Source organism: Notothenia coriiceps, unplaced genomic scaffold (assembly GCF_000735185.1).
Source record: "Notothenia coriiceps isolate Sejong01 unplaced genomic scaffold, NC01 NC01_scaffold00026393, whole genome shotgun sequence".
NCBI lineage: Eukaryota > Metazoa > Chordata > Actinopteri > Perciformes > Nototheniidae > Notothenia > Notothenia coriiceps.
Genome location: NW_011359094.1, coordinates 56,388 through 76,742, shown reverse-complemented (window position 1 = coordinate 76,742; position 20,355 = coordinate 56,388). Strand labels below are relative to the sequence as shown.

The following is a 20,355-nucleotide window of genomic DNA, read 5'->3' as shown; positions in this document are numbered from 1 at the left end:
AAAAGAATTGCAACCCTCCTTTATACTGTGTGTATTTGCCATCAACCCTCAAAACAAATTAATAAAACATCATTCATTTATTTTACTAGTTCATCAATTGGGGTTACATCTTAATACATCACACACAAGCAACAACATTATAGGAAACATGTTGTACCCAGAGAAGTTGGTAAGTCTGTGCGTCCAACTTCACAATTAAAATATTTGCTTTGATTAATCTCCTCCAATTTCAGTAAATAAATAATGGGCGCTCAGTAGTCACACATAACTGAGCTAAGGGTTATTAATCGAGGAAATTCCAGTTAATGTTTTTTACTGAATACTAAGGCCATATAAACCTCCCCTATTGCCAACAATAACAGGGTTAAGGATGATTTGTTTCTCATTTCACAACATGGTGATGTATTGGCCAAATGGGATAAATATACATTAACATTTATTCACAAACTGTGCAAAATTGAAAGTACAAGTGCATAAATTATTCTGTACATAATCTTAAATCCTGTTTAAGATAAAGTACTTTGCACCTATTAACAAGACAATACATGTGTAGTATGTATCATCTTTACAGCAGTCATATGTGTACTTTACAGTACAGATTTAGTGCACCGTGTAGTAAAACCAGTCTTCGACCATTTTGAATTTGCCTGATGTAAATGCACTATTGCATTGAACTTAGAAAGGCAGAATACATTTTTGATTATACATCCAAATACTGATGAAGAAATCTTTACCAGGCAGTAGATCATAGTGGTGATATAACTGTTGTAAAATAGTAATCAAACACAGTTTTTTTGGTACCGTATTAGTTTTCAGGCATCATCTTTTTTCTTTCAATAAAATAAATTGAGGCAACATTTTCAGTGTTTTTAAATAAACAAATATAATACAACATAAACAGGCTTTGGAGTCTCCATCTCTCATAATTTGCTTCTGTCCAGCCTCTTTTTTGTGGGGTTGGGATACTGGGGGTTCTCAATAACGCCCTCTCCAAACTTGAGCTCCAAGAAGGCTCGGTGGTTGTTAGGGCCGTAGGCGGTGATGCCGGCAAAGGACATGGGCACCAGCGGCTGCAGAAAGTGCTCCGGGAACTCCACATCCTGCTTGTGTTCTGTCCATGTGTCTTTTGTCATGACGCCATTACGCGGATAGAACGGCCACAGGTCAACATGCAGGTGGTTGGCCTCGCTGTACTGGACCCTGTAGAAGTCTCCTTCCACTGCACGCTCCCACACATAGCCGTTAGCATCCACAAGAGAGCCTGAGTCGAGGTTCTTCAAGTGATCACAGTTGGGAATATCCTCCAGGTAGATGCCCAGGTCCACATCATAATCCCATGGGATGATGTCTTGATGACGGACAGCGCCCAGAAGAGACCCCCCTTCTAGCCAGTAGCGTACACCTGAGGTCTCCAGGATGTTGATAACATATTTGGTGGTTTCCCTGAGAGCCCGCAGGCAGCAGGGAGGTGTCCATCGATCCAGATAAAGGTAGTCTGGAGTGTCGTCCTGCACAGTGCCAAAGCAGCGAGGCGTCTCTTTACTACAGCCATACCACTGTTCCTTCCCATCGGACAGCAGGAGTCGCTTTAGACCAAAACTCCTCATCAGCTTCCCGGTGGTCTCCTTTAATCTTGTGTCGGCCTTCCATTGGTTGTGAGCGGAGCTGAAGAGGGGCCGGTGGTTTGCGGCGAAACAGGGGCTCTCCAGCAGCTTGACCTTCCAGCCTCTCAAGGCAGTTTGGACAAAGAGCGAGGAGAAAAGGGGCCGCCCCAGAGGGACAGAGAGGTTAAATAGATCCTCAGTGCGAATGAGGACAACTGCATCTCCTTGTAGAGCCGTACACACACTCCCACTGCTTCCAGACGCAGCCGGCGAGTAGGTGGCTGTCCACTCTCTGAGGTTCACCCGCAGGTGGAGACACTGCACAGCCGATCGAGCCAGCACAGGGGAAGCCACCAGCCTCACAGGCCCCCCACCCTCACCTTCCAGCTCCCTGATGAGCCTTTCAATAGCCCGAGGTTGTTCCAATTCTACTCCATCAGGCACCAGCAGCACAAACTCTGTCTGGACGTGAAACTCAGGCCTGTGAGCTTGCGGTGGCTGGTCCGGGCTGGGGGAGAGCACTAGAAGGCGCGCCCCCTCTGGGAGCAGCAGGGGGGGGTACGGAGACGTGTCAGCTACAGCCAAGAAGGGAAGCTCGGGTCTCTGGCGGAGGAAAGAGTTAGCCACATCCCCAACGTAATTCTCAAAGTTTTCAAACTCCCTAAGAAGAACAGTCACGCGTTGGCCACGACTGTGACCCTCACCTCCGCCCACTCCAAGGTCACCTCCAACTCCTACAAGAACCCCTAGGCCTCCCCCCAGACCTGAGGCCGGTAGGGCTGACCTTCTCGTGCCCCTGCCAAGCTCCTTCCTCTTCTCCATCATTTGCTGCTGGGCCCGGGACACGAAGTAGAGGATGAGGAGGTTAAGGAGGATGGCGCCAGATAACAGGCCCTGGCACAGACTGACACGCATGGCAACTGATTTTACTTTCCAGTTCCTCTATCAGGAGAAGTACAGATTAGTCCAGTGGTGGGTCTTAAGTCCCCATTAGTGTAACAGTAAAGGGATACCGTTGAAGACAACCTGTGAAAGACAGCAAATATATACAAATGTATTAATTCTGTTTTATTCATAATCCCTGGGTAAGAGAATGTAAGAAGATGCCTTGACTGTATGGTACACCTTATGTTCATTTAAAATGTAAACAGAGGACTCCTTTAATTTGAAAAAGACAGCAGTGCACTAAATTATGCTAGCAATAATCTGTTATTTTAAATGTAAAAGCAGCCATAGCTTCATGCAAGGATAACTTTCATATATAAACAAGCAGCATTACCAATCTTTAAAAACAGGATGGTAAAATGAAAACTTACCTTCATTTGGATGCATAATGTATCCTGTAAATAAACTGCAGTCCATCCCATCATGCATTAGCCAAGTTATCAGAAGCATTGACAACGTTAAGCCTATTAACTTTGTTGTACTATATTTGGTATTCATGATGGTCCATTTTAGCATGCTCTGGTAGCAGAGGAGCAAGCCAGGCTTAATCAGTAGCAGACAACACAACAATACATATTCATTTTGAGCTAGTATTTGTACGGTTGTGGTTGAAATAGAGTCTCTAACATCTTATCAAGAAATCGACAGCTAAGTGCACGCAAATCGCATCAAAAAATGGCATTACTATGTAGCCGGACCCAAACACAACCATGAAACCCATCTGCACGAATCACGCTTGCCGAATGTCCGCAGCAACAACAGAAACACTTCCGCATTCGATTCTTCAAAATAAAAGGGGCATCTTCGAAAACGTATTCCCACAAAACGTAATGCGAATACTTATCAAAACTCTATTGCTGGGCCAAAGGTTACTTTCACACAATAAATGACAATTATGTTCAACATTGCATTGCTCTCTCGCTCTCTCTCTCTTTCTGCAACTGTATTTGGACATTTGTAAAAAATAAATATAAATAAACAATGCATTAGAAATATATCATGAAATCTTTGCACTTCTACATACTGCAAATAATATTAAGAGGATGCATGTCGACGATTTTCTTTGCAATTTTGAGAACTGTTGGGATTGTATGGCACACAAAATAGCGGTCGACCTGTATCATCATTGTGTTGTGAAGGTGTTTTAATGCAACGTTTTCAAAAAGGAAACACAGTTGTGGATAATGTTGGCCAACTTCACTTTCCTCAAAATTCCTGCTCACAAAATGGCAGGAAATGAACTCCCCAAGCGACATGTTCAGTGTGTATTACTGCAAACATGGCCCTTTATTTGTCACCCGCATTGGGTATTTCCAAAAGCAAACACAAGGAGGAGGAAACAAATCCGGGATTTACAGAGTAAAAGTCGCAAACAACATTTAAACATTTGTCTTGAGTTGTATGCATTTAAAACCCATATGTTTGAGTCATTTTAGCATACACTTATAAATAGGAATGTATGATAAATATGGCAAATCGTTAACTAAAAAGGCCACAATTTTACAAATATGTATCTTCATTGTCGTGTTTTATTTTGAAGGTTTTGAAAGCGGAAGTGTAGTATTTTGCTAACTGAATAGTAATTTTGCTCTGTGCTTGTGAAAAAAGGAAGAAAAGAGAGTCGATTATAGTGGAGTGCTGCTGGGCTGGAAGAAGGGTACGAGGTACTTTTCTATTATTATTGTTCGTACACTCTGCCCGTTTCCACCTCCTTATCCTGGCGAAAGGTTGAACGGTTAAAATGGAGGCGGATAGATCCGGCGGAGGACCAAACCCGAACTCCGGAGGTAGCAGCGGAGCGGGGCGCAACCCAAACGGGCCCAAAGCAGCACCGGGCCCGGCGACATCAGCTGCGGCGGCCGGGGTGATGGCAGCAGCGGCGGCGGCGGCAGCCGCCGGGGCCATGCCCGGATCGTCCCAGGCTAGGGAGCTACAGGACGGGGACTCGGGCATGTCGCTTCCTGGGATCCTACACTTCATCCAGTACGAGTGGGGACGCTTCCAGGCCGAGAAATACCGCTGGGAGGCAGAGAGAGACGAACTCAGGGTAAATTTGTTTATCATTTAGCCTGCGTTTGCAAATCCGAATAAAGGCCAGAGCGGGTATGGCAGGAGCTCCTTTAGTGTCGCTTTGTGACAGCACACATGCACTACAATCAATCAGTTTCGGGATGCCACAATGCTAACTGGCTAACATTACACCCTATCATAGTGTACTGTATTGACCAGGATGTATGATTACTAGACAGTGCATAACAATGGAGACACTCTATGACCTCCACTAGATCACCTAAAACCAAACGGGCACTCGTACATTTTAAACATAAATAACATATTTGCACGAAGCATTATTATACGCCTTTTGTCCATATAATCAGTTAAGTAACATTTCACTCACACAGAGTTACACTACCGAGTTAGATTAGAAAGGTCAGCCTTGTTCAGCTTACTATAGCAAGCCTATTGTCCAGCAAATAATAAGGCAGGTAAACAGAGTTTAGATGTGGCTACCTTGCATTGTATCATTGTTATTAATGCAGATGCACATGCAAAAATATGCCTTTACCAGACTCTTTATAAAGATGGACTGTATTTTGGTAGGATATTTTGCAAAAAAACATTTATTTGTAAATTCACATTAAGATGGCTTTTATGTGCTCTGGGGACACATTTGGTAATATGTGGCTTGTCTGTTGAGGTTAAAGACGATAACACATTGCTGTGAGTTCACTTGGAAATCTCTGCATTTGACAATGAGAGTAATGTGAGCATCTGTTGTCAAGTGGTGTCCTCACTTAAGGGCAGTTTCTATTAAAAATAGTTAATAGTTAAGTTATTGATCCATCAAATAATCAGCAAACAGAGAGAGGAAGTTATTAGGGTGACAGTTTGGGCTGCTGACAGTTTTTGCATGAAATCAACTTTTATTACAAAACATCCCTCGGATAAAGTTCCTTGAGGCCCTAATCTAACTTAGTGGTTTGTAGTCAATGTGTATCTGGTGGCATTGGAATGATATCCACATTTTGAATAAGGGTCTGTCACACTTAGTCTATACGTAAGTAATGCAGTTGTATTTTCTAAGTCAATTGTACTCTTTCCGACTTTCTTACATTATCATTGGTTACCATCCTACTACAACTTAACTATAAAAGATATAAACATGCTATGACCTGCTACTTACAAACACACATGCTGGCTGCCCTCAATGCTATTAGTGAACTTGTGTTATTAAAGGTTTTCAGTTGAAGTCTTTAAATGACAAGAACGTGTGAATCAATGCTATAAAAATGTTCTTGAGCAAGGCATGGGTTCCCTAATTCTCCTTGTTAGAGACTGACAGCAGAAGAAAGAGGGTGTTACTACGCAACACCCCTGAATGCATGCAGCTATAACTGTCTGAGGCAGAAGATTGTGCCTACTCATCAAATTGCTCCAGGATTAAAGCAGGTTTGGTAAACATGCACACATTCAAAGATGTGTTTGAGGGAATGAAGGGATGAACAGTATATCTTTTCATTCCTACCCATTTGTGGTCTCTCTCTCCTGTAACTGCTGTTTGCTTGTAATTACGTTGATATATCTTCTGGAGTTTATGAGCTTGACAAAACCACAGATAAAAAAAAACATATCATAGGCTCTCTTCTGATACTCTGCATCCCACTTTGCCCCTGACTCAACCCCATGTAGTTATAAATAGGAGCTGTGATAAAATATGGATGAACAATAACAAACTGGTTTTGCTCCCTGCTTTTAAAGTCGTGTATGAAGGAGTGGGAATGGAAGGCAGAAGCGGGCCATCGTTATGTCCAACAAGCCATTAGTGCTTGTTATGGGACTTTGTTTGCGTGTGCGTATTTGCTACACATGGTCTGGTTTCATGGGTACAATTAGTACCACGTCCTGTGCTGAGAGAAAGAAGGGATTGCTAGAGTGCCAGGCTGAAAAATTGACCTAGCTTACATTTGAACACCCACAGGCCACAGTCCACAGGCCTTTGGCTTTTGTTGCCAGCATGCTGGCAGTGCTATCAACATGCCAGTTAGGAGCCCCCCTGGGCTATATCCTGTACAGTTAGCACCATACTGTACATGTATGCTACTCACATGGCAACTATACATGGCATTTTCAGTTTTTATGGCATTTGTGAAGCTAACAGGACAGGGAAGCTATATGCAACATTTTGCAAAACCATCACCATTATTTGATGACCATGTGAGTCTCTGTGCGGCTGCGTGGATGTCTGTTTTTGTAGCACAGCGCGTCCTAGTGAGACTGTAACACATGTACTGTCTCCCTGAATGGGTTTTCAGTGTGAAGGGCCACCTGTGCTCTCGCGTCTCATGTGACATGCCAGGAATGAAGACCCTCCCCGCAGTGGGCCAGGTGGGACGTCCCAGCGCAACCATAAGACGGCAGCAAAAGGGACAGGTGGCAGTGGCCTTGTCTCTCTGTTCTTAAGACACACATGAGGCTTCTTCCAGCATGTTATATCAAATTACATTACCACTGCACTGCCTGAGCAGACTTATTTTAACCTGATACTCATTATAATTTATTATATTAACAGATTGAGCAGCAAAGTCACTCACATTATTCTATAGAGAACAGGGAACCGTTACCTGTTACTACCTCTTTCTATTATTCTCATTTTCAGCTAATTAACTGTATTAACCAGTCAGTGTCAGTAGTTGTGTAGAATAGATTACTGGTGACCCAGTTGACATCACTTCCTGTTGAGTGTACACATCTCTTATTAATAGCTCTGCGCTCTCAGCTATGACACAAATATGACATCCATATGTGCCATATTGTTACGGTATGTGCCGGCCTCGTTCACTTAGAGAGCTCCTGTTTAACATGCAGTGATGTGTTTTCCCCCCTTTATTATAGGTATCTTTTTTTATCTGTTTGTAATTCCCTCCTGTTTCTTTCTCTGCTCTTCCCCTGAAATCTGGAAAATCATGATTACATTTGTTTCCCCTTTGATTTAAAAACGTTCATGACATGCAGTTTAATTGCTTCCCATTTCGTTTCAATCATCTTCAAATCCAACTTAGGCAACCAGCCCAACTTTTTATGTTGTCGTTCTCACGCTGAATACCACACACTATGATATGTTCCATCAAAGCACCCTGTCCCAGAAAAGTTCATTGCTCTACTTGCTGGCTCCTTGATGCTCTGATGAGGATGAAGGGATGAGAAGATGGAGAGTGGCCAGTGGAGGAGGAAAGCTGCCCTTGACCCTGTTCTGGAGCTAGTAAAGGGAGACTGACAGAAAAGGCTAAATGTGTCAGCTCTCCATGCTACAACAAACTCTGGAAAGGTCAGCAGCAGTTGGTCACACCGAGGAAAACCCCCCCACAGGAAAGACAGATCAGATGGCACGAAAGGTTTGCCCGCAACAAGGTTCCTTTGTATGTTGTTAGAATACCAACATAATACAATGAGTAAAACCACAGCATCTGTGTTTGCAGGACTATATCAAATGACTTTGAAGTATGAATTTGTAATTCCTCAACATGGAACAATATTCAGTTTAAGTATATCTTTCTCTAGAATACCTTGATGACCTGACCTTCTCCAGTTTGGCTCTTACTGTATATAACGGGTCAATAAGAACACCGTAACAGCTAATGAATGGATTTCTTGTCTCACCTCTGTTGGCCCGGGTCCCACATACAAGTAAAAACAAGCATATCCCAATCTGAACCAGACAAAGGGCATAATAAAAACAAACAAAGAAAGCTAAAAACAATACAATGCCATGCATGTTTTTGTGAGTGGATTGAATTCACACAATTTAAGACGGGTATTGGTTTTGTGATCTTGTTTTCCCTAACAAGCTAATCTGTCAAACTGCATTTGTTCTTGTACCCAGAAAAATCATCTACTCTTTACCACTGTACCTTATTATCCTACCACTTTCAAGGATACATGTTACAAAGGAAGAGCAAGTAAAACCAGGTCAGAGCCAAATATAACTAGTAGGTAAGTAATAGATGGAGAATGACATACAATTGACCCTTTGACAGACTCATCCCTGTGTTTTGCCTTTATGATTCAGAAAAGGGCAGTTCTTACAGTCTGGGTTCATTGTCATCTTAATAATTGTGTGTGTGCAGCCATGGCTTTATCTTGGGCAATAAAGCAGTGTCAGGGTTTTAAAGTTTTGGACACTCCTATGAACCTGTCCTTCTGGGATCACGGCACACAGGGGTGTGATAGTTATCTCTGTGTGTGAGCAGGTTGTAGCTCGTCTGTGTGTTTGAGTAGGAGTTTAAGTTGTGTGCCTTGCCCCTGAAGGAAGAAGTAGACACATTCCTTCTAGAGGTGGAAATTACAAAGATCGTTCATGATTTGAATAATTTAGTTTACTAGTCACCAACTTTGTTTGATTGTTTCAGCTAAGCGATTGCAACACTTATACACATGAACATAAGTAAATGAGCAAATGGTTGTTCATGGTAGGGTGACATTACTATGACTGCTTTTAGTAATCTGCTGTTGGTTTAAACTATTTGTTCAGTTCAGTAAATATGACCTAGCCCTTAATAACATACGCTAACTAGGTGAAGTTCCCAGCATCCACCGATCAGCAGCTAGTTGACCCTCGGATGATTTTAGGGCATGGTCTATGAGGAGGTTTGTTTATCAATGCTGTACTGAAAACAAATCTCTGTAAAAGACGTGTTTTTTCGTGTACAGAGGAGCTCATATCTTACTGTGCCTACTCTTGAACTGAATTGGTTTTACCCAAGTTGGCTCTACTTGACCCAAAACAAGCAACACTATCAGAACAGAGCTTTGTAATTATTGTGGATCTAGCTTCGACATTACCCTTATCAATAGAAGCAAACATGTTTGCAAGTTTACTTTGAAGATGACATTATAATGATAGCATGTTAGCATTTACTATAGAGGCACTGATTAGAAGTCTATTTAACTAGTAGACCGCAAAAATGCCAGTAAATGCTGTTTTCAGTCTCTTCTCTGATTGCTTTTTTTCCGACAACATTGTCGTTATCTGTATTTCACACCCTCTTAGATCTGGCCTGCACTATTGACATGCTAGCTTTGACAATTATCTCAAATTCGCATTAATCAGGATTACTCAGCAGCAGCAGTAGTAGTAGTAAGGTTTGCTTGACAGATCATCCTTTATTACGCTCGCCCTCCCAGCCAGTTACATTACTGTGTGTGTGTGTGTGTGTGTGTGTGTGTGTGTGTGTGTGTGTGTGTGTGTGTGTGTGTGTTCTTTCTTTCTTTCTTTCCTGGGTGATTGACTACCCTCTCAAGTAGACCGAGTGCCTGTCCCATGAGATAGTGATTTTAGACTGTTCTAGTTATACCGAACTGTGTATGCGCGTGGGAGCAGACTCGTGGACACAGACAGAGACATGCAGAGGAGAGATGGACTGTAAAACAACGGGTATTAATGCTCCAGCACCACACAGAGAGAAAGAAAAAGACTGGGAGATGGAGACAACGCAAAACAATGGTCCCTACAATCACCTGTATGCAAATCCTGAGGGTAGAAACAGGCCTTTTAACCTACTTCTGACTAGGGTTGTAACGGTATGACATTTTTATAGTATATAGTACAGTATATAGTCGTTTTTCTATTTCTTAGTATTATTATTACTATTATGACCCTTAAAGGGATGAAACCTGAATTATATTAATAAGCTGAATTTCAAATCTGATAAGATAGCATGTGACTATAATAATACATAAATAGTTATGTAACTAAAACACATTAGTTTAGAATAGATGTTAGCAGCGCTATGGTATGTTGAATTGGGTTATTATTAAGAGCTTTACAATAATGTGCTCCTGTCTGTAAAATTGATTGTGCACACTCACACATACACTCATTTGAGTTTTTTTGATACGGTTTAAAAGCGGATTTACACATTTTGATAAACGTCAATTGTCATACCGTGTTATCTTGCAGTGGCATTTCAACCCTATTTCTAACTAGGATCTACAGTATGTTGTTTTTTCTTCACATCTTTCTATTCCCACAGAGGCCAGAAACTGCCCACTGTAAATCATCACCTGCTGCTAGACACAGCATGTTTTAAAATGTGTTATCAAACTTTCTCATCCGCTCCAGGATCCCTTTCACACCTTTGTCAAGTCTTGCATTATGATGCAATACCAAGAGGAAGATCCTGTCTAAACAAAGCCCTCGTCAAATCTTGACAGTGTTATCACCCATAATTCTTTCATTATCACATTTTTCTTCTTTTCACAAACATTTTAATTGTTTGCCGTATGGCAAGAATGGGCAGTGAATATTTTCATTCCTTGAGGTAAGCCTTTTATCGGCTCAGTGAGGAAGGAAGCGGAAGGAAAATGAGAGGGGAAGCACACAAAGGAAGGATGTGTTTTAAAAGAGGGTTTTGAATTTGGCTAGTGTGTGTCTTGTTTTTCTTCTTCTGCAGATGCGCACTGAGGCCTTGGTTAGGAGAAGTTAAAAATAAGAGCCCTGTTCTACAACCCTCTACTTATTCCTCTGGGTTCTCAGAAGTCATGTTTGCTATGCTTGTCACATCAAACTTTTTTCTTCCCATTCAAGTACTTGGCTTGTGATCTTTGTTGATCTAAAAGCGTCTATCTTAAATTAAGATACATATGGATGCAGTTACAGTGTCAATTGAAATGTATTTAATGATGTTGCTGTACTGTATGTGTGTGCCTTTTCTTAAGGTACTTTGTGTCCCTTACCATCCTGTATATGTGTTTCAGGCTCAGGTGGCGTTCCTTCAGGGTGAGAGGAAGGGGCAGGAGAACATGAAACAGGACCTGGTGAGGCGGATCAAAATGCTGGAGTACGCCCTGAAACAAGAGAGGTCAGATGGCAGCAAACTCCTTCTTTCTGTCCCTCATGTCTGTTATCCACTCGGACAGCTGTCTGTCATTTGATCATTAAAGGATTTCCTATATTTGCTTGTTGTACTGCCCTCATGTGGTATTTTGTGGGGTTGCAGGGCTAAACACCAGAAGCTTAAGACGGGAAACGATCAGAGTCCCGGAGACAAGAAACCAGAGACAGAGGCAGACCAACGTAAGTGATTACATTATCTGTTACTTTGGCTTCACTTTCAGAAGACACTCAAAGTTCTTGCTTTTCAAATGTTCTGCTCATTGCTGTTGCATCACTATTGACCAATCCTTTCTGTAGTTCCCAATGGGCCGGCTGAGTCAGACTCTGAGCCAGCCAATCAGATGTCCTGGAAGGAGGGACGTCAGCTACTACGCAAGTAAGGCCTCGCTGTCATCAGCTCCTTTTGATCTCAGTAATATACTAATATGTTTCATTAGTGCTTTATCATAAGTGTTACATTTGTGATCTACACTCCAATGACTAGATCATATGAATGTGGTTATGTAATCATGTGTGGTTTTCCTGTGGATGTAGATATCTTGAGGAGGTGGGCTATTCAGACACCATCCTGGACATGCGGTCTAAGCGTGTGCGCTCGCTGCTCGGGCGGAGCAGCCCCGAGGCTAACGGGCCTGCCCCCATTGAAAGCTCACCTGAGCCCGAGCCCCGGGCGGGGGGGGAGTCGCTGTTGGTCAGACAGATAGAGGAACAAATCAAGAGGTGAGAACCCTACATCATTTTTTTTGTACTTACTTGTAAAGCGCTTTGAGCTCCAGGAAAAGCGCTGTATAAATAACATGTACGATTATTATTATTATTATTATTATTATTATTATTATTAAATAAGTGTTCCATTTTTATCAGAAAAATGAAAAAAGCCACAGTTTGCTACACAAAGCCTAAATCATGATACATCATGTGAATTAAAGATGAACATTTGTAATAAATAGTTTAATCACGATATTCATCTTTAATATCTGGTATAAAACTGCAAACATTTGCAAATACCAACATCCTAATTTACTCATCTTGATATGATCGTCTATGCACAGACCTTGAGATATTATGGTATGCTTTGTTGGCAGTGCACACACCGCTCCTCTTAAGATCATCTGACTAAGACCCATTAGAAAAATCTATGTATTAGTTTGTGCAAAATCGCTATAAACAGTGCTATGGCAGAAACTAGAAAAATGGTCTTGCAGACAGAAAACCAACAGTAGGCTAGAGTGCAGTTAGGTTATTATCAATAGGAGAACTTACTTACTGCAGGTGAGACAGAACATGAGTCATCATTGTATCTTGAGGCAGCTCTGTGAGTAGCATTTATCTGTAGCAGAAATGTGAAGACAGTGAAACAAAAAGCACACCCTGATCTCAAAAGCCAACAGAACAAGACGCAGAAAGGATGTCTAAAACGGAGGGCATCCTCCACCATGACAACATGGTAAGATTATAAGAAAAAGTTAGCACGAATCTATTCAAAAAAGTATTATTTACAAGTAGAAAAGTAAATGAAAAAGCACGTGTATCCATAAAACTTTTTTACAATAATAATATTTATTAAAAAGCTAAACTGTAATGAAGACTGCTGTGGCCAAAGTTCTTATAATATGGTATTATATATAAATAAGTATAATTGAGGTCAACCTGTATTGTCCTGTATTATCTTTTTGACTGAAAAAGTTTGTTTGCATTCGCAGGAACGCGGGCAAGGAAAACTCTAAGGAACATCTGGGCAGCTCGGTGCTCGATAAAATCCCCTTCCTGCATGGCTGCGAGGACGACGATGAAGACGACAGTGACGAGGAAGATGACTTTCAAGGCATGGCCACTGACTGCATTGATGGACCGCGCAAGAACAAGAAGTCCCGTGTAAAGGTAAGATGTGAGATTTAGAAATTAAGTTGGGAAGACGAGGAACATCTGAATGTCTTAACGCAAGCTTTATTCATGACTCGTCACATTATGAACGCTCTCCTCTCTCTTCTCGTGTCCAGTCGGAGCCCATGACCACGGACCTGGACCCGGAGGATGAGGAGGACGAAGACGACTCGGAAGACGCCCTCAGTGAATTTGACTTCCTGGGCTCGGGGGAGGATGGGGAGGGGGCGGGAGAGGCCCGCATCTCGGGGGACGGACGGGAGCTAGGTACGCTGTTGCCATAGCAACATCATCAGCACTGCCAGAATCACTGCCACCAGTGTATCTGTCTTTTTTGCGCCCCACCCCTCCCCCTCCCTGCTCACTTTTTTTATCTTTTACTTCTCATTGTGTCCTGGCATCTCTTCTTGTCAATAAAACCGACCTCTTTTCCCAACCACCTGTCTCTCTGTCCTGTTTCACGAGCTTGTCAGTCTGTGACTCTTTAGAGTTGTGTAGCCGCCACCTTTGTCCATAGATGTATTTTGTGTGGTGCAGGGTGGGGTCATTTCAAAGGTTATCACGCATGCTGCCCTTTTTTCTACGCGCACATTTCATTATTTGATACATATTTACGCTGTGACCCTGTGCTCTTTTTAAAATCATTCTTATTGAAGAGTCATTCAAATTGTATGGGTGTTTGTTTTGCATTTAAAGAATGAAGTCTATTTTTTTGCCCTCTGTCTACATCCGTCTGTCTCTTATCTGTCCGTCTGCTGGCCTCTCCATCCTTCCTCCGCCCATCTGCATGACTGGATGTTTTGTGTCTCTCTCCTCTTGCCGGGTTCAGAGAACCGCAGGAACAAGTTACAAGGCATGATGGCGGACTTCCCCCCTAAACCCACCCCGCCCCCCTCCGTATCGGGACAAGCTCGCTCCGGGGAAGGTAAGACCCCTCCCACCATTATGCCCCATCAAAGACCTTAGACTTTCCTCTACTGCTCTACAAGCATGATTGCAGATTGAACGCCAGACAACAAATTTAGATGCTGTCTTGTTCCATTTTAAAACCTGCGTGGGGTAGACTTACAAAACTGCTCCAACACCTATAAATAAATCCGCTGGTACATTATGTGGGAGTAAAGAAAACAAGATGACTGGACTCTTGCCTGGGAGATTTATTGCTATATTTTCCATTCTCTTTTCCTAGGCCTGTCTTTATCAGGCCGTGATGTTTTTAGGGTAACTTTTGTGAACTTCCACCCCTAAACCTGCAGGTGGAGCCCTGGGTTTTTCCTCTGACGTCTTCATTATGGATGCCGTCGGGGGAGGGGACATGAACCTGGGTGAACTGGCTGATCTCACCGTTGCCAATGACAACGATCTCTCCATGGATGTAATTACATATATCTACTGGTCAATACATGGGATGTAATCCAACATACATGTGCACACTCAGAATATGTGACTCTTTTTGAACGTATGTCCCGTCAGATGCAGGATAACAGAGACGAGTTTAAGAAGACATGGAACCCTCGTTTCACACTACGTAGCCACTTCGATGCCATCCGCGCTTTGACCTTTCACCCCAGCCAAGCAGTGCTGCTCACAGCCTCCGAGGATGGAACACTAAAACTGTGGAACCTCAACAAGTCCATGCACTCTAAAAAGTAAGAACCCTACCCCTTTATTTTTGGAGTAGGAATAATAACAACGTGCAAACGTAAAATCAAACATAGCAAAGAAATAAAACTAAGAATGAAATGTAAAAGACTGTCCCTTCACAGGAACGCAGCATTGGATGTTGAGCCCATCTACACATTTAGAGCACACAGGTGAGTACAAATTCCAATGTTGTAAATGGACTGTACTTATATAGCGCTTTATCCAGTCTTTACGACCCCTCAAAGCGCTTTACATACTACAAGTCATTCACCCTTTCACACCCACTCATACAGAGCAGTGTACCATGCTCTAGGAACTAACATTCATACACATTCACACACCATCCCTCGTAGCCACAGTCGCCCACTGTGTCACTGACGCACCCAGATGCAGTGCAAACACTCTCTCTCTCTCTCTTTCTGTCCAGTGGAGCTGCTCTGTCGCTCTCCATGAGCGAGGACGGAGAATCCTGCTACAGCGGGGGAATAGACGGAGCCGTCAGATGTTGGAAGATGCCCGACCTCAATGTGGATCCTTATGATAACTACGGTCAGCCATTCTCAACTGCAGATGGATAAGAATATTCAAATTTTAGATTTTCCCTTTTTTAACGTATGTTTGATTATCTAGATCCGGGCATCGAGAGCAGTGTACTAGCCGGTCACGAGGACAGCGTGTGGGGTCTAACATTCTCAGCAGTTCACCATCGTCTTGCCTCATGCTCAGCCGATGGCACCATTCGCCTCTGGGACCCTCAGAACTCAGCTCCCTGTCTGTCTGTCTTCAATAAAGAAAGAGGTAGACATTTATGTGGAGTGTGTAGAGATGCTTTTGAGCTTTGCATTGCGTCCATGACTCACAACTTTAACCTCCTCCTGTCTTCTCCCAGAGCACGGCACACCCACATCAGTAGCATTTGTGGCCACTGACCCCAACCAGGTGGTGGTGTCATTCGACGCTGGAGAGACACTGCTCTATGACCTCAACGCGGAGCAAAGCATCATTGCGCTAGAGACACAGACCAAGGATGGTATGTTCAGGACCCTATTTGTTCTAGCGTAATATTGGTCACTGTTGAGATACGTTAAAAAATAAATAGTTAAATGAGCAGATAAAAAAACAATCGAGTGGTTTTTCTCCCTTCACAGGCAGTGAGCTGATCAACCGTGTTGTCAGTCACCCATCTGAGCCCGTCTCCATCACTGCCCATGAGAACCGCACCATCCGTTTCATGGACAACAAGACAGGTATCTGCAGGTCTTTCATCTGTAGACTCGTCAGTTGATTCCTTCTTTCTCCTCTCTTTTTATCTTATAGTATGTGAATGGGTCTAAATGAGCTTGCTTTGTGTGTCTGTACAGGTAAAGTTGTCCACTCAATGGTCGCTCACCTGGATGCCGTCACCTGTCTCACTACGGACCCTAACGGCACTTACCTCATCTCCGGCAGTGAGTACTTATTGAGCTGCCTACACCTGAGAATCAGGCTTCCTCTACAGTAAAGTCAATCTTTATAATTTATTTCATATAAAAAAAAAATACCCTCTTCTCCTCTGCACACTTTATTCACAATCACAAAAGGTTATTTATACCCCACCTATACCTGTATAACACAATACATGTTTTAGATAAAACAAAAATAATCAGAAGGCATCAGTACAATCTGCGATCTCGCTTAAAATGACGATGTAATGCATTGAAGAAGAAACACTAAATCTACCTTGTAAGACAATATAAGGGGATCCTGCACCTTGCATTCCTCAGGGACCTTTGCACCTAATAAGCTGTTTCCTCTGCTTCCCCCTTCCCTCTTCCCACCCCTTCCCTCCCCCTTCCCTCTTCCCCCCCCTTTCCTCTGCCCCCCCTTTCCTCTGCCCCCTGCAGGCCATGACTGCTCGGTGCGCCTGTGGATGCTGGACAACAGGACGTGCGTGCAGGAGATCACGGCTCACAGGAAGAAGCACGACGAGGCCATCCATGACGTAGCCTTCCACTCTTCACAGCCCTTTATCGCCAGCGCCGGCGCAGATGCACTTGCCAAGATCTTTGTCTGAAAGCATTCTGCTGTCATTCTGGTGAGATAGGGTGTTCATTTTTCTTCAAGTCTTTGACAGGAAGCCCGTATTACACACTGGTGGTGTGGAGTTTGATAGAAGCACATTTAACAGCCATTTGGGGGTTTATTGAAAAGCTATTGAGTTGCATTTTGGGAATTTTATTTTCTTTAGGTCTAAAATTGCATGTATAGCCTACTGTTCGAAGTAGATCTGCAGTGGACCTCAACAGATTTCCCGTTACCTCGTTATGGCTATATAAAAAAAAAACTGAACTTCACAAAATTCTAATTTTTTTTTTTTTTTTTAATGATCTATGGCTTCCATTTTCCAATGTGGTGTGACTTCTTATTTGTTTGATTTTTACAACTCTAAATGACCAATTGATAAATGTTTTGAGCCTAATGTCTTCTGCCTTTCATGATATGTCATGAGGAGTTGTGAACGGCTGTCGGCCTAACTTTGTTTGTTTCTGCATTTTTAGAGTCCTACATAAACAACTGGGCGAAAAGAGACTGAAGACGACAGAACACATTTCAACTGCTTACACACACACACACACACACACACACACACACACACACACACACACACACACACACACACACACACACACACACACACACACACACACACACACACCACACACACACACACACACACACACACACACACACACACACACACCCAACACACACTTTTCCTGCACCCCACTGGTTGGGTCATCGCCACAGGACGTCACCTCCCTTCCATTCCTCACTATTCTCTGATGCCTCAGTGACTTCTTCTTATACCAATCACACTGCTTTTTTTTATAAAATCCCAATCGCTCTGTTTTCGAATAATAATCTTTGGAGAAACACTTTTTCTACACTACAATGTTCTGTTCTTTTGATTTTATTTCATTCAACCTGCCGACACACTACTCACATTTCACAGAGGAACCACAGCTTGCACTGCACATCGCACACGATGCACAAATGCACCTCAACTTTTCATTTGAGTTCTTTTTTTAACAAATTGCTTGTGGCTAGCATACATATGTAGGCATGACTAATAACAGTTAAGTTTCCCAGTGTGGGCGGAAAACACCTGCCCAACATCTACAATGGGATTCAATGTATTACATTCCAAAGACTCCAGGTAGAGCGTGTGTGGTGGCAATTTTCGGGGTTGGAGAATGTTAAAGTTGTCTATGATGTGAGGAAACATTAGACAGTTGCTAACCAGTGTTGAACAAATAGCTTTAATTTCAGCTTTATGGCCAAGTCTCATTGTATGTCCGAGTATGATAGCATCCCCATGATTCAGCCTCTAAATATGTGTGTGAGATAAAATGACACTCTGCTGTACAAGATTAATGAACATAACTCCACAATCATGGTACATTTCTACAGATGGTCAGTGTGAACTCTGCAGACCGATGCTCTCACACCACATTTACTAGCTACAGATGGATATCATACAAGTACAGTTCGTGTCCGCAGAGATACAGGGGTAGTGAGGCCAGTCTGTCTCAACAAATGACGCCGTTTGTGTCATTTGGTGCTTTCCACTGAACACTGTAAGAGTGTGCGTGTTTGAATATGCACTATTTAAATCACGGTGCTATGAAAGACCTTGTCAGTCTTGAGTCAGAATCAGGGACCTACTTTGTGTGTACATGTGAGAAAGAGAGACTGTGTTTCTCACTCAACGGGCTAAAGAGTGAATATGCTTTTTTAAATGACATTTCATTGTTAAATCATTTCAATACTTGTTGTCTGATTTCAGAATTGAAGTTCAGTGTTCATTTCTCTCATTGAAGGTTTGCGAGTAAGGTTGGCAGTGATCGTTTCAGGTTTGAGGAGAGCTGATGATAGTTGCATTAAGGAAAATGACTCCTCAGATGAGAGCTCTTCAGATCGTCTTTTTCATTTCATCCTGAAGTGGGTGCCAGTATGTAGGCGGCAGTGCTTGTTTCTGGCGTGCTGTAATTGAATCAGGCTTTTAAAAAAGAGAGTTTGACATTACCTTCACTTGTGTGTTGAGGTGAGGATCCCTCGTTTTGATTTGACGTGCATCAGTAGCACAGTAGCACATTTCCCATGAGAGCTAATGATGTGAAGCTGGTCTCTTTCAGAAGAGGCATGCTGGGAGAAATAGCCTCAGGAGGAGAAAGAAAAGGTCCCTTTTTTTAAAAAAAGAAAAAAGATGAGTTGATTTTTACGATGTGTGGGTGTCAGTTTATATAAGTAACATGACTAGGTTCAAAATCAGTCTCGCCGATGTGTTACTGTTGCTGCTGATGTTGAACAAAACTCAGAGAACATTTGATTTAGGTGGAAAACAAGTTTCTTTGAGACACCCCTCATCTATCTCTGTCTGTGTCCTGTAGTTATTTCTGATAACTCCAGGAAACTTGGTTTGCTTTAGGTAAGAGTAGCCCTTTAAGAGCTGACCTGACTTCAAACTACTTGAGTCATTTTATCTTATTGTCTTTAGAGGAAAAATACAATTAGATGTTCAATCAGTTGGTTAAGGGGCATCCTCCACATTTTTAAGACTACAGGGTCACACTACGGGTCAGAGTTCAGACCCAAGGGTTCAATGTTGCCTAGAGGTAAACACTCTGTTCCTAATGACTTTGGACAAGAGGATTCATAGTTCTGATTTGTTTTCCTAAAAGAGTGTGCTGTTCAAGATCTGGGTTCGACTATATTATAGTACTGCTGCTGGAATTAACGTCCTATTATCACATTAAACTACTTTTTGGCTCCACTTTGCACTACATCTAAGTATGGATGCTTCTGTTGAAGAGTGGTAACAGACAGGGTGCATAAAATAATGTTTTACAGGCAATTACTTTACATTAAGGAGTAAATACTACAATGGTTGAACCCGCTGTGGCTCACAGTTATTGGATAGTGAGAGTAACTGATGGCCCCTTTCTCAGATTAAAGACAAATCAGTATGACACATCAAAAAAGAAATTGAAACAGAAGTTGTAAATGATGACTAGAGATGCCATTACGTGCTGTAAATGTCCATCATTTCCTTGTTTTTTTTCTTGCATTTCTTTTCCTTGATTATGATTATTAAGATGTAAGAATACTGTAGTATCATAAGTGAATCATTCTTCCTGGCTAGGCATAGAACTTGCTTGTGATTGATAATGACAATGTATAACTTGTAAAAAAGCAAAATGATTAAAAAACATGAAAAATTCAGAAAATAAGTTAAAAAAAAATCTGTTACCAGTCAGAGGCCAAGGTAAAGGACTCTCTTTTCTTTGTGTTTTTATTTTTTTATTAGCAATTTATCACTGTGTGATATTTTGTACATCATATGAA

The 20,355-nt window shown here is 42.3% G+C and overlaps 2 protein-coding genes across 3 annotated transcripts; one reads left to right on the top strand and one right to left on the bottom strand.

The window, feature by feature from the left end:
- Positions 1 to 58: 58 nt before the first annotated feature.
- fkrp (fukutin related protein) lies at positions 59 to 3,277 on the bottom strand. The gene is made up of 2 exons (XM_010784362.1): positions 2,921 to 3,277; positions 59 to 2,630 (listed from the first exon to the last, which is right to left on the bottom strand). The coding sequence occupies exon 2, from the start codon at positions 2,517 to 2,519 to the stop codon at positions 921 to 923; it is 1,599 nt and encodes a 532-aa protein (XP_010782664.1). The 5' UTR covers positions 2,520 to 2,630; positions 2,921 to 3,277; the 3' UTR covers positions 59 to 920.
- An 866-nt stretch (positions 3,278 to 4,143) lies between these two features.
- On the top strand, positions 4,144 to 17,642 carry strn4 (striatin, calmodulin binding protein 4). Of its 2 annotated transcripts, XM_010784360.1 has the most exons (19): positions 4,144 to 4,596; positions 11,304 to 11,407; positions 11,546 to 11,622; positions 11,740 to 11,818; positions 11,977 to 12,162; positions 12,827 to 12,889; positions 13,146 to 13,323; positions 13,443 to 13,593; positions 14,156 to 14,251; positions 14,583 to 14,701; positions 14,800 to 14,975; positions 15,093 to 15,140; positions 15,398 to 15,519; positions 15,601 to 15,768; positions 15,860 to 16,000; positions 16,119 to 16,217; positions 16,332 to 16,418; positions 16,854 to 17,044; positions 17,508 to 17,642. In XM_010784360.1, exons 1-18 carry the CDS (start codon positions 4,291 to 4,293, stop codon positions 17,021 to 17,023), a joined length of 2,370 nt encoding a protein of 789 aa, XP_010782662.1. In that variant the 5' UTR covers positions 4,144 to 4,290; the 3' UTR covers positions 17,024 to 17,044; positions 17,508 to 17,642. The 2 variants fall into 2 exon arrangements, with proteins under 2 accessions (XP_010782662.1, XP_010782663.1); XM_010784361.1 differs by lacking the exon at positions 12,827 to 12,889.
- The last annotated feature ends 2,713 nt before the right edge of the window (positions 17,643 to 20,355 follow it).

What these genes read in the sequence shown, in the direction of transcription:
- strn4 (XM_010784360.1), top strand. Translation starts at nt 4,291, where the DNA reads ATGGAGGCGGATAGATCCGGCGGAGGACCAAACCCGAACTCCGGAGGT. An exon ending in ACAAGAAGTCCCGTGTAAAG is followed by an intron (nt 13,324 to 13,442) that starts GTAAGATGTGAG and finishes TCTCGTGTCCAG; the next exon opens with TCGGAGCCCATGACCACGGA. An exon ending in TGTCTTCAATAAAGAAAGAG is followed by an intron (nt 15,769 to 15,859) that starts GTAGACATTTAT and finishes GTCTTCTCCCAG; the next exon opens with AGCACGGCACACCCACATCA.
- fkrp (XM_010784362.1), bottom strand. Translation starts at nt 2,519, where the DNA reads ATGCGTGTCAGTCTGTGCCAGGGCCTGTTATCTGGCGCCATCCTCCTT.